The sequence below is a fragment of the Gekko japonicus genome, unplaced genomic scaffold (assembly GCF_001447785.1).
Source record: "Gekko japonicus isolate JY-2015 unplaced genomic scaffold, Gekko_japonicus_V1.1 scaffold4505, whole genome shotgun sequence".
In the NCBI taxonomy this organism is placed as follows: domain Eukaryota; kingdom Metazoa; phylum Chordata; class Lepidosauria; order Squamata; family Gekkonidae; genus Gekko; species Gekko japonicus.
The window spans coordinates 9990-10923 of NW_015165971.1; the positions used below are offsets into that span (position 1 = coordinate 9990).

General features: G+C 48.8%; 1 protein-coding gene across 1 annotated transcript in view; it reads left to right on the forward strand.

Annotated features, from left to right (window-relative positions):
• The window catches only part of SFMBT2 (Scm-like with four mbt domains 2), a gene marked incomplete at its 5' end in the record, with an annotated part of 33685 nt that overhangs the window by 7336 nt on the left and 25415 nt on the right, over positions 1-934 (forward strand). Inside the window, one exon of the mRNA XM_015411469.1 lies at positions 760-764. Within this exon, the coding sequence (XP_015266955.1) occupies positions 760-764 (5 nt within the window). The remainder of the gene's footprint in view (positions 1-759; positions 765-934) is intronic.

The following is a 934-nucleotide window of genomic DNA, read 5'->3' on the forward strand; positions in this document are numbered from 1 at the left end:
GTCCTTTTAACTGGAGATGCCGGGGATTGAACCTGGGACCTTCTGCGTGCCAAGCAGATGCTCTTCCATTGAGCCACAGCCCCACTTCATGGCTCTCCAGGGTCTCAGGCTGAGGTCTTTCCCATCACTACTGCCTGGTCCTTTTAACTGGAGATGCTGGGGATTGAACCTGGGACCTCCTGCATGCCAAGGTCTCCAGCTCTCTTCCACAGAGCCACAACCCTTCCCTAAGGGATTGAGTACCTAGATATGTAAAGATAGCTGGGTTTTTTTTTGTAGATTACTGTTTTTTGTAGTAATTCCGGAAGTTCATTATAAAATTCAAAAAAATAGTTGTCATTTTTTAAAAGATACTCTCTAGCAGCAGTCCCACGAGAAAGGTTATGTTGAAAAGAATGGCTTGAGAGCCAGTTTGGTGTAGTGGTTAGGAGCGCCGACTCTAATCTGTGATTCCCCACTCCTCCACTTGCAGTTGCTGGTGTGACCTTGGGTCAGTCACAAGTTCTCTCGGACCTGACCTCTCAAAGGCAGTTCTCAAAAGAGCTCTCTCATAGCCCCGCCTACCTCACGGGGTGTCTGTTGTGGGGGAGGGGAAGGGAAGGTGATTGTAAGCCGCTCTGAGACTCCCGAGTGAAGGGCGGGGTATAAATCCAATCTCCTCCTCCAGGCAACTTTGTGAGACAGGATGCTGGACGAGATGGACCACTGGTCTGATCCAGCGGGGCTCTTTTTACATTCTTATAACCCTATCCTTTTTAGTGCTGGTGATGACAGGGAATATATACCACAAGAAGCTACACACAGTTTTCCCGTTAAGCAAGAGGCAGTAGGGTACAGTAGACAGTGTCAGACTTAGAGCTGGGTTCGAATGCACACTCAGCCCCAAAGCTTGCTGGATGAACTGAGCCAACTGCTCTCTCTCTCTTTCATCCTT